The sequence below is a fragment of the Schistocerca piceifrons genome, chromosome 3, assembly GCF_021461385.2.
Source record: "Schistocerca piceifrons isolate TAMUIC-IGC-003096 chromosome 3, iqSchPice1.1, whole genome shotgun sequence".
In the NCBI taxonomy this organism is placed as follows: Eukaryota; Metazoa; Arthropoda; class Insecta; order Orthoptera; family Acrididae; genus Schistocerca; species Schistocerca piceifrons.
The window spans coordinates 200,622,806-200,637,708 of NC_060140.1; the positions used below are offsets into that span (position 1 = coordinate 200,622,806).

At 41.2% G+C, this 14,903-nt stretch overlaps 1 protein-coding gene across 1 annotated transcript in view; it reads left to right on the forward strand.

Moving 5' to 3' along the window:
- LOC124790013 (protein Skeletor, isoforms D/E-like) overlaps positions 1-14,903 on the forward strand; it is a 337,997-nt gene that overhangs the window by 208,090 nt on the left and 115,004 nt on the right. Inside the window, exon 7 of the mRNA XM_047257562.1 lies at positions 8,504-8,603. Coding sequence (XP_047113518.1) covers positions 8,504-8,603 — 100 coding nt within the window. The remainder of the gene's footprint in view (positions 1-8,503; positions 8,604-14,903) is intronic.

Below are 14,903 nucleotides of genomic sequence, written 5' to 3' on the forward strand. Positions count from 1 at the left end.
ACGCGCATACGCAAGCATGCATTTTTGTAATATATTATAATTTAGATTCAGTGCATTCAGCCCATTTTTAGACGCATTTTGTATTTGCACGCCAAATGCTGATCGCGTTCTGTGATATAGAGAGTCGACAATTTACTCGTTCCTAGCTGACGAGGGATGCCATTCGCGCCGTAGTCAAATTAAAGATAAAACAGTTTTTAAGAGAAAGCTTTGACAGAATATTAATTTCCCTTCATTTAACTGTGTAATAAAACTAGATGTGCGCTATGCACAATGCAGAATCGCGGTTTCTTCCTTCTTACAAAGATCGACAGAAAGAGAAAGTTGCTCATGCTGAGCTTACATAAGAGGAAATCTAAGTTCTTTTCTTGAGTAATTCTTTCCGTCGTGAAACGTGAGTTATTACTGAATTTCCTTGCTGAAAAACTAAAATTTGTGAACTTACGTTTGTACTAGCCGAATCGCTGTGAAGTTCATGATATTATTCTGCTCTGTAATATGGTTTCTTCTCGTTCCGTTAACGGATGCAACCTAGAAAGAATGACTGATTACATGCCTCTTTTCAAGCTGTTGCATGAGTCTCCTTTTTATTTTCATGGCGTGCACATGGATGACAACAGAGGACCTAAAAATGTTTCTGTAGTGTCATAAACCTAATTCTTGGAATTTTATACATAGATTTCCGGGAGATATTCGAGATCCTCCTTCTAATGTTTTCTTAGCATGTCGTTTACACTATCCCGAGAGGCAAACGGACCTGTGACTATCTGCAAAGCTCTTTATTGATTTCGCTCCATTCCCCTTGCTAGTATAACAAATGTGAATTATGTTCCAAAACGGACTAAATACACATTTGTAAGTAATACTCTTCGAAGATAAATGGCATTTGAACAGTTGTCCAGCAGTAACACGAAGCTAACCATTTCTTTTATCTTATGTTGTGTTTATGTGATTGTCAATTCTTCAAGATGTTCTCAGAATTTCGAACATCTTGCACCATTTGACACTGTCTAACGGTTTTTTCAGGTCGACAAATCCTGTCAACGTGTCTTGATATTTCTTTAGTCTTGCTTCCATTATCAACCGCAACGTCAGAATTGCCTAAAGCCAAACTGATCGTCATCTAACACTTTTTCAATTTTCTTTTCCATTATTCTGTATATTATTCTTGTCATACACTTGGGTGCATTAGCTGTTAAGCTGATTGTGTTATAATTCTCGCACTTGTCAGCTCTTAGTCTCCGTAATTGTGTGGATGATATTTTTCCGAAAGTCAGATGCTATGTCGCCAGACTCACATAGTCTAGACACAGAGTGAACAGCCGTTTGATTGCAACTTCCAACAATGATTTTAGAAATTCTGATGGAATGTTATCTATCCCTTCTGCCTTATTTGATCTTAAGTCATCCAAAGCTCTCTTAAATTCTGATTCTAATACTGGATCCCCTATCTCTTCTAAATCGACTCCTGTTTCTTCTTCTATCACATTAGACAAATTTTCCCCATCGTGCAGGCTTTCAGTGTACTCTTTCCACCAATCCGCTCTCTCCTCTGCATTTAACAGTGGAATTCTCGTTGCACTCTTCATGTTACAGTCCTTGCTTTTAATTTCACCGAAGGTTGTTTTGACTTTCCTATACATTGAGTCAGTCTTTCTATCATTTCATTTTTGATTTCTTCACATATTTCATGCAGCCAATTCGTCTTAGCTTCCCCGCACTTCCTGTTTATTTCATTCTTCAGCGACTCGTATTTTTGTATTCCTGAATTTTCCTGAACATTTTTGTACTATCTTCTTTCATTGACCGACTGAAGTATCTCTTCTGTTACCCATGGTTTCTTTGCAATTACCGTGTTTGTACCTATGTTTTCATTTCCAACATCTGTGATTGACCTTTTTAGAGAAGTTCATTTCTCTTCAACCGCACTACCTACTGCGCTATTCCTTATTGCTGTATCTGTAGCCTTAGAGAACTTCAAGCGTATTTCACCACTCCTTAGTACTTCTGTATCCCACTTCTTTGCATATTGATTCTTCCTGACTAGTCTCTTAAACTTCAGCCTACTCTTCTTCAGTACTATGTTGTGATCTGAGTCTGTATCTGCTGCTGGGTACGCCATACAATGCAATATCTTATTTCGGAATCTCTGTTTGACCGTGATGTAATCTAACAGAAATCTTCCCATATCACCTGGCGTTTTCCAAGTATACATCCTCCTCTTGTGATTCTTGAACAGAGTATTCGCAGTTACTACTTGTAATTTACTACAGAACCCAAATAGTCTTTCTGCTCTCTCATTCCTTGTCCCAAGTCCATATTCTCCTGTAATTTTTTCTTCTGCTCCTTCCCCTACAACTGCATTCCAGTCCCCCATGACTAATAGATTTTCATCTCCCTTTACGAACTGTATTACCCATTTAGTATCCCCATATACTTTCTCTATCTCTTCATCTTCAGCTTGCAACGTCGCCATGTGTACATAGCCCCGGATCTACGATATTTCCGAACCGGGGCAAGCACTTGATAGTGGCGCCCCGCCCCCTCCCTTGGTCTTTTGAGGTAGGACGTCAAAAATTAAAAAAAAAAAAAAAAAAGATTTTTTAAAAGTAAGTTCATTTTGTAGCTCACATTTTTCTGGAGAGTTTGATATATAAAACACACAAATATATATGTTCCAGAAAATGCAAGAAGTGTTATTTCGTCTTAAGTGTGCCAAAGTGCAGTGCCACGCCTCTTCACACACCATTTTTCTATTGCAGATCGTTGTATTTTGCTCTGTGGAATTCAAACGTGTATATTTTGTAATGGAAGCCATGAAACCTATATTCAGGATAATGGAAAATTAAAATGTCTTGTGGTGTCACTCCTGTTCCCAGTATGGCGTTTTGACATCCTAGTGCCTTAAAAAAAACTCACAGTTAATACTGTGTGGGGTTATTTGTAAACTGGAGAATAAGAACTCCTCAGAAAACCTGCACTCTTTATTGTCCATTAGCTAATAACTTTCTCTTTTGTGTGACATAAATTTCAATATACGAGAGATAAAACCAGTAAAGACAAGAGAAAAGCAAGACAGCACATTTCTTCAACCTTTAGGTCACAGCATTTTTTCTCTCTAATCTCTCTGCAGCTTTACACGGCATGTTTTCGTTTCTGCGAAAGAATCTATTACCTCATCAAAGTTCGTAAAAAAAATTGCTACATGAAAAATCAAAATGTCGTTGTTTAATACTGAAAATGCTCTTAATACAAATAATGTATTAGATTGGTGTGGTTTCTCGATTTTATTACGTCTATATTGTCACTGTCTGCTAGATAAAACAAAACAGGCCTTTTTGATATTGCAGCAATCGTAACACAGGCCAAATAAGAGAAATTGTATCGGCACAAATGGTCATTTTTATCTACCTAGTCTTCATAAATAACACAACAGAATATAAGTCACGAAATAACAATATCAAATGCCTGTTAGGTCTACTACAAGCACTGAGCGAGGTGGAGCAGTGATCAGCACACGAGGCTCGCATTCAGGAGGACGACGGTTCAATCCTACGTCCGGTTGTCCAGATTTGGGTTTTCCGTGGTTTCCCTAAATCTCTTCAGGTAAATACCGGGATCGTCCCTTTGAAAAAGACACGGCCGCCTTCCTTGCCCATCCTTCCCTAATCCGATGAGACCGATGACCTTGCAGTTTGGTCTTCTCCCCCCCCCCCCCCCCAAAAAAAACCCACTCTACTACAAGCAGAAAGTCTTATGTTAGCAAATAGTTTTACGTTTCATTCATATGCTCCAGTTTCTCAAACATGAGATCGAAAAGTACTAGCAGTAGTACGAAATTTTTATATTAATTTGGAATCGTCATATTCTTCCATACAATTTGTGTGATGTCGTCGCTTATGAGATGAGATCTGTAATTCGTTTGCTGCATGCGAAGAACACAAAACCAATCGACATTCCCTGACAGATTTGCGAGGCTTACAGTCCTGGGTCTGAGACTGCAATGAATGAGAGTACCACGTACACAGTGCCGAACGAAATGGGCGTCCATGCTTGGTTAATGAAGAGCTTTTTCGTACAGCTGAAGATCTCCTAAGGGGAAACAACAAGTTTAGGGTATCCGATTTTTCTGAAAGCTTTCTGTAAATTTAAATATTATTTCTTCATGAAATTGTTTCTGGAAAAGTGAACAAGCGAAAATTTTTTTCTTGTCGGGCCTTAAAAACTTCTACAGGATTATCAAAACGATAAGTTGGCTCCTTATCCAGGAAAAAAGTGTTGTGTTTCGCCTATTATGAACATTTCAGTCCAGTCACAGACCTAGTTAGGTGGTTACGTACATACACCTTTTCTTTAACAGGTATAGGTATGATATTTAATCGAACGGTTTACAAAAGCCCACAAATTCCAATTCTAATCATTTCTTTAATGAATGTATAACAATATGTTGTATTCCGAGCTGCCACATCAGATAATTTAAATCGACCTAAAATTCGGTGTGTCGATAAGAAAAAACATCACTAGAATGAGCTACTAATCAAGAAAATGACATAATTTGGTTTCGGTTTATGTCATAGCTCATTTTTGGTCGTAATTTTATATGACATGATTTATTTTCCACTGATTTTGGGTACGAAAAATTGTCCAGATCGCCGTAATGAGCCTGATGTGTCCATGTGTGCTTGAAAAACTATGGCGGAATACATTTGAAGTGGGACTCTGCGGCAAATCTAAACTCTTTCCTGTCCGGTTATGGTGGTCAATCTGGTAGTTCTATTTCGCGGTTTTTTCTTGCAGAAGCATCTTTTTGCTTGACCGGAACTGCTTTCGAACGGCTGACATACGGATCAAGATGTACTGGTGTTAATAACAGCGGCATATCGTTAACAGCTATGGCACAATGAAGAAGAAAACTTTTTTTCATGAAGGATTTTAACAATTTAGTGAACGATGTCTCTACTATAATAAGTCGTTTTTCTTAATTATCATTTCCCTTACTTCCGTTGAATTACACTGGTAGGTACTCATTAACTCTATAAAATTCTACGACGTCTCCGTATGATTTAATTTCTCAAGCTTCCGTTCCCTTAGTGAACCATTCAGTTTGTCTGCAGTATTCTTTAGTAATAAATTGCAAGGCAGCCGCAATCGCAGAGTTGCAAAAGGAGATGTGCAATATTTTCATTACATTGCAAAAAAAAAAACGGTTCAAATGGCTCTGAGCACTATGGGACTTAACATATGTGGTCATCAGTCCCCTAGAACTTAGAACTACTTAAACCGAACTAACCTAAGGACATCACACACATCCATGCCCGAGGCAGGATTCGAACCTGCGACCGTAGCGGTATTACATTGCAAATGTCATTCGTAGTCAGGACAGTGTCCTGAGTAGTTGTAAGTGCATTGTGCTGGAGCTAATTGGATTCGAACGTGGACAAATTATTGGTGCTCGTATTGTGGGTGCTTCCTTAACCAAGGCACCTGAAGTGCTCAGCGTTTCAAGAGGCACCGTATCGGAGAGTTATACCACACACAGGGAAAGCGGAAAAACACCACCCGCTAAGCCACAGCGCGGACGAATACGAGGTGTGGCTAGAAAAAAACCGGACTAGTACTGGTGAAACAATAAAACGAATGCAATAAGGCTGAAAGTCGCGTGGCCTGTCACGTGACTCTCGCTCCGCCTACTGCTCGAGTTTCATCTGCCTCCTGCACTCAGTCTGCCCGTGGCGTCTGTTTTAAGTAGTTGACGTTTTGTCTGTGCGTCGGAAAATGTTGAGTGTACAGAAAGAACAGCGCGTTAACATCAAATTTTGTTTCAAACTAGGAAAATCTGCAACTGAAACGTTTGTAGTGTTACAACAAGTGTACGGCGATGATTGTTTATCGCGAACACAAGTGTTTGAGTGGTTTAAACGATTTAAAGATGGCCGCGAAGACACCAGTGATGACACTCGCACTGGCAGACCATTGTCAGCAAAAACTGATGCAAACATTGAAAAAATCGGTAAACTTGTTCGACAAGATCGCCGTTTAACAATCAGAGCAGTGTCTGAGTTAACAGGAGTTGACAAGGAAAGTGTTAGGCAGATTCTTCATGAATGTTCAACATGAACAAACTGTGTTCAAAAATGGTTCCAAAGTGTCTCACAATTGAACAGAAGGAACGCCGATGAATGATTTGTTCTGACATCCTGGAAAACATTGAAAGTGATCCCACCTTCTTACAAAATGTTATTACTTGCGATGAATCGTGGTTTTTTACTTACGATCCCGAAACTAAACGCCAATCGATGCATTGGAAAACTCCTGGTTCTCCACGACAAAAAAAGCACGAATGTCTAAATCGAAATTCAAGGCAATGATGATTGTTTTTTTTTACATCAAAGGGATTGTGCACATTGATTGGGTACCAGAGGGACAAACAGTGAATCAGCATTACTACATTAGTGTCCTGGCTACCCTACGTGAGCGAGTACGGAGAAAACGGAACGATTTGTGGAGAAAAAGGTCATGGATCCTTCACCAAGACAATGCCCCAGCTCACAGTGCGTTGTCAGTGAAGACGTTTTTCGCAAAACACAACATTCCCATCTTAGATCATCCACCCTACTCACCTGATTTGGCCCCCTGTGACTTTTTTCTTTTCCCTAAAGTCAAGTCAGCTTTGAAAGGAACTAGATTTGAGACTGTTGAAGCAGTAAAAGAAAAAGCGACGGAAGTAATGTATGGACTTACCGAAAATGATCTGCAGTATTGCTATGAACAGTGGAAAATTCGTATGGAGCGGTGTAGAGACCGAGGACGAGAGTACACTGAAGGAGATAACATGAAATTGTAAATAATTGTAAATAAATGTTTTTCCAGCATCAGTCCGGTTTTTTTTCTAGCCGCACCTCGTATGTGTGTTGAGAAATGGTGACTGACGGTCATTGAAGAGGATTGTGACTAAAAATAAGAGAACAACAGTTGCAAAAGTCACTGCTGGACTTAATGTCGCACCCGTGGACCCTGTCAGCACCAAAACAATACGAAGGGAGAACCATAAATAGGGACTCGTAGGACGAGCTGGTGTAAGGCGCTGCTGTCATGGACTTTGCGGCTGGTCCCGGCGGAGGTTCGAGTCCTCCCTCGGGCATGGGTGTGTGTGTTTGTCCTTAGGATAATTTAGGTTAAATAGTGTGTAAGCTTAGGGACTGATGACCGTAGCAGTTAAGTCCCATAAGATTTCACAGACATTTGAACATTTTCAGGACGCGCTCGAATTCCAATACTAGTCACTCAACAGTGATGTAGATGCCTCTTACTAGAAAACCTGGTGCCATAGCCATAAAATGTGAACTATGGGGCAACGCAGAAATGTCATTGGGTCGGATGAGTCTTGTTTCTCGCTGTTTCCAACTTGAGGATGAGTTTACGTTCCAAGAGCATAACATGACCAGGGTTCGGCGATGATTCGCAGCCATGTCGTGGAATTCCATCAGTCTGCGGGGCCGCATTTCTGCCAAGGATTATGTGAGCGTATTGGCTAATCAGGTCCATCCCATGGTACAATGTTTGTTCCCCAATGGTGATGCTGGGTACCAAGACGACAGGGCTTCTGTTCACACAACTCCCATCGTCCAGCACTGTTTTTGTGAGCACGAAGATAAACTGTCGCATCTCTCCTGGCCACCCTAGTCACCAGATTCTAATATTACTGTACCTTTGCGGTCTACTTTGGAGAAAATGGTGGGTGATCGCTACAAATCTCCATCATGTTTATCTGAACTTGTAACTATTCCCTTGAAACCGTACAAGACATATACTTATCCCTTGCGAAAGGACTGGAACCAATTCTGAATGCCAACAGGTTTCCGTGTTAGTCATGGTGATCTGTTGTGCTCTTGGGGCTTCCGTATTTTTGGCCACCCCCTGCACGAGGGGTTAAACAGCCGTTGTTTGCATGTGTTAGTCTAGTGACGCGCTACTGTGATCACAACATACTCAGCTCTCAAGGAATTTCTGTTCCTTTGGTTTTTTACCAAATTTGTGGAAAACACATTGTGTAATTATAAAGTTTACGAATAAAAGGAATATTTGCTTTTTGTTCTCTCTGAATTAAAATTCTTAATTTTAAAAGCGCCTAATTTGATGTACCAGCTGATCAGCGACGAGCTGCTACAATGAGATCGCAGGTAAAACGCGAATAGGCCGGCCGATGTGGCCGAGCGGTTCTAGGCGCTTCACTCTGGAACTCCGCGACCACTACGGTCGCAGGTTCGAATCCTGCCTCGGGCATGGATGTGTGTGATGTCCTTAGGTTAGTTAAGTTTAAGTAGTTCTAAGTTCTAGGGCACTGATGACCTCAGATGTTAAGTAACATAGTGCTCAGAGCCATTTAAAAAAAAAAGAAAAACGCGAATAATGCTGTACTGCTTTACGAATTTGATGAGCCATTGCTTTTGCGTATTAGTAAGTGTGCGTTTCCGCCGCTTTACATCTTTTCTTCTTTTTGCAGTCGAAGCTGAACTGCGAGGTGCTGCACGACGACTTGGCTCTGGAGGTGCGATGGGCCATCGCTGGGGACAGCATTGTTGTGCAGCTAGTTGGAAAAGTCGGTGAGTGACCTGGAGAAAACTATAATAAGGAGTAGAATGCAGAAGTCAGAATTAAGGGACAGTGTTTTAAGGAACGTTTTATCGTGAAAGCAACATATAAAGTAACATCATTTCTCTACACGGTCTCTCACATCCTCTATGCACTTGATCCATTTCTTGACAAGCCTTCTGATTCCGTTCTGGAAGACGTTTTGCGGCACTGTGAACATTCATTCTTGCATCGCGTCCAAAATCTTGTCATCCTATGAAAAGTTAGATTCACATAGATGCTCCTTCATCGGACCACAAAACAGAGAATCTCTTGGAGTGCTCGAACAGCTCAAAATCAAGATTTTGAATGCTTTAGCTACATGAGAGTCGGAATTATCGTGAAGCAAAATCATACTCTTTGAACACACTGTGGTGACAAAAGACATGGGTCAGCGATATGCACATTTACGGATGACGGTAGCATCGTATACACAAGGTACAAACGGGCAGTGCACTGGCGGAACTGTTATTTATAGACGGCCGCTGTGGCCGAGCTGTTCCTAGCGCTACAGTCTGGAACCGCGCGACCGCTACGGTCGCAGGTTCGAATCCTGCCTCGGGCATGGATGTGTGTGATGTCCTTAGGTTAGTTAGTTTTAAATAGTTCTAACTCCTAGGGGACTGATGACCTCAGATGTTAAGTCCCATAGTTCTCAGAACCATTTGAACTATTTTTGTTATTTATACACAGGTAATTCATGTCATAAGGTTTCCGACATGCTTATGGCCTCACGACGGAAATTAACAGACTTTGAACGCGGAATGGTAGGTGGAGCTAGACGCTTAGGACATAAGTCGTTAGGGAATTCAATATCCTGACACCCACAGTGTCAACAGTGTGTCAAGAATATCAAATTTCACGCATTACATCTCACCATGGACACTGCAGTGGCCGACGGCCTTCATTTAACGATCGAGAACAGCGGCGTTCGCGTAGACTTGTCAGTACTAACAGATAAGCAACAGTGGCTGAAATAACCACAGAAATCAATGTGAGACGTACGACGAACTCATTTTAAAGGAAAATTGAAAGCGATTTGCGTAACTTCTACACGCCTGCAACTGATGCATGAGCGGAGTCACCTAAGATGTATCTTTAAAGTATGTTAGCTTACTCTAAATGTTAATGGATGACGAGAGACGCTATCACGAAATCATATATCACCTAAAATATTAAGTGTACATATTCCCTTTTCGAGGGGCATGAAAGGAAAGCAATGATTAGGAATGGAGTGAGACAGGGTTGTAGCCTACCCCGATGTTATTCAATCTGTATGTTGAGCAAGCAGTAAAGGGAACAAAAGAAAAATTCTGAGTAGGTATTAAAATCCATGGAGAAGAAATAAAAACTTTGAGGTTCGTCGATGACATTGTAATTCTGTCAGAGACAAAAAGGACCTGGAAGAGCAGCTAAACGGAATGGACAGTGTCTTGAAAGGAGGATAAATGATGTACAACAACAAAAGCAAAACGAGGATAATGGAATGTAGTCGAATTAAATAGGGTGATGCTGCGGAAATTAGCTTAGGAAATGAGACGCTTAAAGTAGTAAATGAGTTTTGCTATTTTGGGAGCAAAATAACTGATGATGGTGGAAGCAGAGAGGATATAAAATGTAGACTGGCAATGGCAATGAAAGGGTTTCTCAAGCAGAGAAGTTTGTTAACCTCGAGTATAGATTTAAGTGCCAGGAAGTCGTTTCTGAGAGTATTTGTATGGAGTGTAGCCATGTATGGAAGTGAAACATGGACGATAAATAGTTTGGACAAGAAGAGAATAGAAGCTTTCGAAATGTGATGCCACAGAAGAATGCTGAAGATTTTATGGGTAGATCACATAACTAATGAGGAGGTATTGAATAGAATGTGGGAGAAGAGGTGTTTGTGGTCCAACTTGACTAGAAGAAGGGATCGGTTGGTAGGACATGTTCTGAGGCATCAAGGGATCACCAATTTAGTATTGGAGGGCAGCGTGGAGGGTAAAAATCCTAGAGGGAGACCAAGAGATGAATATACTAAGCAGATTCAGAAGGATGTAGGCTGCAGTAGTTACTGGGAGATGAAGAAGCTTGCACAGGATAGAGTAGCATGGAGAGCTGCATCAAACCAGTCTCTGGACTGAAGAATACAACAACAACATTCTCTTTTCGTATTATAAATGCGTTCTATCAAATGATACCTACGTAGTTGTTCGCTAGCTTTGACATACTGATTCGAATTCAAAGTATTTGTCACATGATTTCGTTGTCTGCTGTTTCTAAGATATGATTATTAACATAACTTTAACTGGTTGACTTACTAGAAGTAGCATTCGAACATAAAATAGCTTCAGATTCCCTCCTATCAATCACTTAAAGGAAAAGTCATAGCAGACTAAAATACTAATTGGCCAAACACGGGGTCCTACACCGCACGCAACCGAATTTAAAACTCCCTCGAAATCTTTGATCGCCTTACACTTCATCTCGTTTTCTATGTCTGGCTACATTTACCTCCCTGCATTCAGTACCGGGTTACCAATTTTCCCACAGCTCATCTATCCTTCGTCTCCCGCAAACCTGAGTCAAAACGGTCCATCGTATCCTTCATGCTTGAGGTATTTTACATGTTGCGTCGTTATCCCAATGTACCATCTTTCTTATAAACGCTGTTCGGAAATTCCCGTTACAGACTTCTAGGACTTGTACAGGGGAGTGAGTATATAATATTTTGAATAGGAACCCATGTCCGGAAACGTACCGTTTCCGTGCGACAGCCATTTGAAAACTTGTTTGCAGGGTAGGTTTGCAACAGGGTTGTCAGGGTGGGGCTTGCTTAGGTCGGATCGTCTGATGTCATTTGATGTCTGTCGTACCCTCTCACCTGGTTCGAGCCTCACTCACGTATCTGAGAGTGTTGGATGTAGTACGGAGTGTTGGAGATGTTATGAATGTCGTTGTTTATCATCCACAACATACTACACGGTGCTGGAAGCAACATCCACTGCAAGCGAAAATGCTCGTAAACTCACTGACGGCTTTACTTCAACGTGATGCAGTACGGCCTCTTCCGACTCGGGTGTGCGGCGTCTCCTCGAACGCATTGCGTAATTATGGAGGAAATGGTGGGCGACGGAGTCGAATCTTGTGCGTAACCATCTTGACAATGGTGATGAGCAGCTCTTCCACTACCGTAAGCTTCACCATACAGAAGGATCAGTTCCCCATAGCTCACAAAATACTAAGTACGTTTTCACCTATTCTACGTCTCCCGCAAACCTGAGTCACAAACGTGTATCCTGCAAACGTGTACTCAACCGTGTTGCTCTAACACAGACACGTGAGTGTGACTTCAGCCAGGTCAGAGAAGTTGGATAGATGTCAAATGAAGCCAGCCAATCCGACCCCACCATGATTACCATGCTGCAAACCTAGCTAGCAAACATATTTTTAAACGAATGTAGCACGGAAAGGGTACGTTTCCGGACATGGGTTCCTATTCAAAATATAATGTGCTCACTCGCCTCTACAAGTTCTAGTAGTTTGTAACGGGAATTTTCGAACACCCTGCATTTCAAAGCATTCCACACCCTTTCCCACGGAATTTGCAATTACGTTTCCTCCCAACTCTCCACAATGTAATCTGTCCCATCCGTCTCATATTAGCTTGTCTACACCCCCTAATTCTCAAATGGAGAATGTAAATAAATAAATTAAAAATAAAAAACTTGCTGAATCATATGTAAGGTTTCTTCTTTATGGTTTGAGTAATGCTGGCAAGAAATTTTGGATACACCTAACTGAAGCTACTAAGGAACACTACCTACGTCATCTCCACATTTATACTTTTATTTCATGTACTGGATACGTTTCAGACTTTCCATTCTGTGGTGTTTAAAAGTTACTGATCGCTCCAAAGCATGGGTCATATAAAACGTAACTAATTGATTTGCTTACTGAAATATGCCTTGGAGTCTTACAAATGATATATCCCATGGAGTTATACCACACGCAGAGTTCTTTGTGCCTAAATTCCATATTTTCGGACAAAGAACGTCAAACATCGTTTCACATTTTTGAAGGCCAACAGCGCGACCTGGTATATGAAAACAGCAATTTCGATGACACAGTATTGGTTTTACACACGTTTTCTTTGCAACGAACAAGTTGTTCATCAGTTTTGTCGAGACTCCTTGCTGCCTGAATAGTAATGTTTTAGCGAACGTGGTGGCGCTTTGCGTTCAGGAGGACGGAAGCTCAAATCTAGAACTGGCGACCCAGATTTGGATTTTCCACGGTTTCCCTAAATCACCTGAGGCAAAGGCTGGGATCCTTCCCAAATATGAGATAGTGTTTTATCTCTGAACATTGATGGGATGTTAAGATGTTAAGCCCAAATTTTTTTGGCTTTTTGACTTTTGATTCGGACACGTAAGGTCTGGAACTCTACTAGACAGCGACTGCATCATCAAGATCCCGGGACACAGATTGCTCTGTCACATGGTTTACTGTCGCATTTATCTGGGTTGCAAGAGATATCCCATGCGGCAAAGAGCTGTCATGTAACATAGCAGCCAGGTAACGCTTCGCCCGAGTGGAAGACGAATTAAGCCGCCATCAGCGCTCCAACGGCTGTGACATTTCTTCTCTCTTTTCCTCCTGAACGGCTCCAATCCAGCTTTCCCCCCAGCTTTCACAGCCCGCCCTTTCACTCGCAAATGACCTGTTGTAGCGCGGAAGAGGTGCATTAGCGCGGCATTATGTTAGTTCTTAGGTGCCGCGCAAGCGACACAAACTGAGTCTCTTATGAAAATGAGCTCACCTCTGACATTCTGCCAAGAAAATAAAAATGCCTAGAGCAAAGAAGCCTCGCGGGCGCTCCTAGGACTCACTTATTTTTCTAAACACCTCTTGAAGTCATAATGTCTGTCTCTCTCTCTCTCTCTCTCTCTCTCTCTCACTCACGCACACACACACACACACACACACACACACACACACACACACACACACATATATACGCGCTCACGCTTTTGTCGCTGGTCGCTGTTATCAAAACATCCCGCCCACCTTCATCTACACTGACTTACATGGGACGAATGGTTGTTGGATAATAAACCATATGTCTCTAACTGAACAGAATATACTGCCTGAAATAGCCATAAACAGTAATATATCAAGTGAAACATTCTGTGCGAAATTTCTTGGACTATGGTTAATACTCTAATGTTGTGTCTAGTGCAGTTCAACATAGAACTTTCTCAGGTAACAAAACTGTATGCCGAGCAAAGCCTCGAAAGAGAATCATTGTCTCCTCAGGCAATACACTTATCGACTGAAAGCCCTTCAAAAAATCTTTTACACACATCACGAAGGATTATTCCAGAAAACATCCCCTGCATATCCTGTTGCACTAGTCCAAAGAAGGTCTCCTCCATACCTTGAAGACTAATCTACACAAACTCTACTGCGTACCTCGACTATTCGACATAACTTATCTTGTCCACCTTGCAAACCTATTCCACAGAAAATTTCCTCCGTATCTTGCTACACTAAGCCAAATAACTTTCCTTTATACCTTGACAGACTAATCCGCAGAAACTTTCCTACCAATCTTGCTGTACTAGTCTACAAAAACTGCCCTGAGTATCTACCTAGACTGCTCCATATAACCTCTCCTGTATACCTTGTGAGCCTTGTATGCCGAATCCCTTGTTCATATCTAGCTATACCAATCCACAGAAGTTGTTCTGCAAGCTTTCCTGGAAACTGAACACTTTTCGTGAGTCGTATCTAGACAATATGTCGTTAAAATGGTTCCGCGTGAAAGCTAATGGTCTCGATCTGAATACCATTCCACTACACAGTTCCAACATGTTAGTAAGTTTATCAGCAGCATACATTTCGTGCATTGTGAGAACTTAATTAAAGCATTGATCTGAATTTGTGGATTGCGGCTACATTTAATTTATTTCTGGGACGATACATCCCAGACAAAATCTAAGAAACCATAGTATGTTGGAGTATCTGTTTATGTGTGTAAGAGACTAAAGGGTCTGATAATGTAACAGGTTAACGCCATGGGAAGGTAAGAACAAATATTAAAAATCTTCATGAAAGTTTAACTCAAAATGAACTGAATTCACTGCAATGCATGGATGCGTGGGAACGAAATTAGTGAAGATAGAAATGCAAGCGTTCATGTATGCTGAAACTGCAGTCTAAGGAAAATGCGACACTTAAAACAACATTTCTTGATTGATTTTATCTGCATGTTAGAATGTCTCTATTTT